This window comes from Argentina anserina, chromosome 1 (assembly GCF_933775445.1).
Source record: "Argentina anserina chromosome 1, drPotAnse1.1, whole genome shotgun sequence".
In the NCBI taxonomy this organism is placed as follows: Eukaryota; Viridiplantae; Streptophyta; class Magnoliopsida; order Rosales; family Rosaceae; genus Argentina; species Argentina anserina.
The window spans coordinates 11,127,453-11,129,696 of NC_065872.1; the positions used below are offsets into that span (position 1 = coordinate 11,127,453).

The window sequence follows — 2,244 nt, forward strand, 5'->3', positions numbered from 1 at the left end:
AATTAAATAACAACTTACAGAAGCCAAAAACAAGGTTTCCACTTTTCAATTTATATGGAACAAGTACATATCCAAATTTCTATTAGCACGTACCGATAATATGTACTGCAACAAAAAATCAAACAATGAGGAAAACATAACAGAGCAAGAATTACACGAACTTTGTCTTCTTTAAGAATTAGTTCGTTTTTATCCGTCTTTGAATCATTTTAATAGATAAATCAGAGCATTTCATTTCTCAGCTACTAGTATAAATTACAAAGAGACTTCCCATTTGATGATCACAAATAGGAAGCTTTCCTATAACAAAGTAATCGATCAGACGAACAAAACAAGGGAATAACAACTGACAAAGAAAGAATAACAAAAGAATCTTGAAAGATAAGGGTATTGTGTCGCCTCACAATTTAAAACAGAAATGGGAGCAAGAATCAATTTTGAATCAGGAAAGCCCGAGTCTTGATTCCATCGGCTTCGCCTCTGTCTGACAATTTTTTCTGGGATTTCCCGGAATTACCGCTGAGGTCTGTTCCTTTTGTTTCCTTCGATTTCTAGTTTCAATCTTCATAATATTTCCAACATTTGGAGTATCTAAACTTTGTCTAGTTCAATCTTCCCATTTATCTCAACATATTTGAGATAAATCCTATGATTTTTAAGTGTATGATGCCAAACTACCACATTGTTTTTAAGTTACATGGGTCTAATGTTTTGGTTTCTTACTCTCAATCTTTGGCTCAAGTTTGTGCCAAAGTTCTATAATTAAGGCTCACCATCAAATCGCTAACCTTCAGAGAAGATGGCAACTCAATTCCTCTGTGTTTTCATCATCTGGGTAGCATTCTATTTCTCTTCTCCAAACCATGCTTCCACTACCACCTCCATCATGAGCCTACCATACCTACCTATGAGTATCCACCTCTTGTTATTGTCTCTTCCCTACGCAAGCCCAGTTTCTTTCGAAATACAACAATTTAATGCAACCACAGCCAGCATTGTCTACGAGGGTGATGCAGAACCGGTGGATGGAGTAGCTGAGCTGACCAACAAAGTTCAATATGTAGGCCGTGTTGGAAGAATTACATCTGCTGAGAGAGTCCCACTCTGGGATTCTCATAATAGAAAGTTCAGTGATTTCAGCACTAATTTTTCATTCCTCATAGATAAGAAAGGCCAGGGTACTTATGGCAGTGGATTTGCATTTTATCTTGCTCCTTGGGGATATCCAATTTCGCCAAACTCAGGTGGTGGATTTCTAGGCCTATTCAATGAATCGACCATCAGCGGTGATCCGGAAAAACAGGTTGTTCTAGTTGAATTTGACTACTATGTAGACGATGAATGGGATCCTCCATGTCAGCATATAGGGATCAGCAGAAACTCACTTTCTTCAGTTGCCTGCAAATGTTGGAACGTTAACTTGCATGATGGAGAAATTGTAGAAGTATATGTCAACTACAATGCTACAACAACAAATCTAAGTGTCCATTGGAGCTACAGAAATCATGATGGTCGTAGCGGGGATCCTACGAGTCTGTTTTACATAATTGATCTGACGAAAATTCTACCCGAGTGGGTATCAGTTGGAATTTCAGGTGCCACTAGTCAATATGGCGAGCGCCACAAAATTCTATCATGGCAGTTCTATTCCACTTTGGATGATATACAATCGAGTCCGGTACCTCATGAAAATAAAAAAATGATACAATTAATGGAAGCAATTGTACTTATAGCGTTAGCACTGGTATTTGGAGTGTTAATAGCAAAACCTGTTATATTGTTTTTCAACTGGCTGATCAATTTATGTAGGAGAAACGAAAATCAACCAAGACCATATTCAGCACTTGTAGCAGAGATACCACATTTATCATCAACTCATGAAGCTGGATGGGGACGTGTCTCTGATCCAGATAGAGTTCCAGCAGCACACAGTGTCGTCCACCCCGATTATGATTTGGATGGTGCAGAAAAGAAAATTTCATTCATATCCGGGCAAGGAAGAAAGATCAACATATCGGTGCTGAACCGCGCTCGCTAGGGTTTGCATACTTCATCATTGTCACCTCACTGTTACTTTTTGAGAACTATGTGCGTTGTTCTCTCATTTCTCTGCAGTAAAAAGAGTGCGTCTATTCATACATTTTAAAATGTCATTTGAATCTTCTTACTTTTCATACCTCAAACTTCATTTTTCAAATAAGTAATATGCTAAATGCACCTTGCTTATATTCTCTAAAATGCCCT

At 38.1% G+C, this 2,244-nt stretch overlaps 1 protein-coding gene across 1 annotated transcript; it reads left to right on the top strand.

Moving 5' to 3' along the window:
* Window positions 1-907: 907 nt before the first annotated feature.
* Window positions 908-2,038, top strand: LOC126801755 (lectin 9-like). The gene has a single exon (XM_050529214.1). It carries the CDS (start codon window positions 908-910, stop codon window positions 2,036-2,038), a length of 1,131 nt encoding a protein of 376 aa, XP_050385171.1.
* Window positions 2,039-2,244: the final 206 nt, after the last annotated feature.

Coding starts and splice junctions, on each gene's coding strand:
- LOC126801755 (XM_050529214.1), top strand. CDS start 908: ATGAGTATCCACCTCTTGTTATTGTCTCTTCCCTACGCAAGCCCAGTT.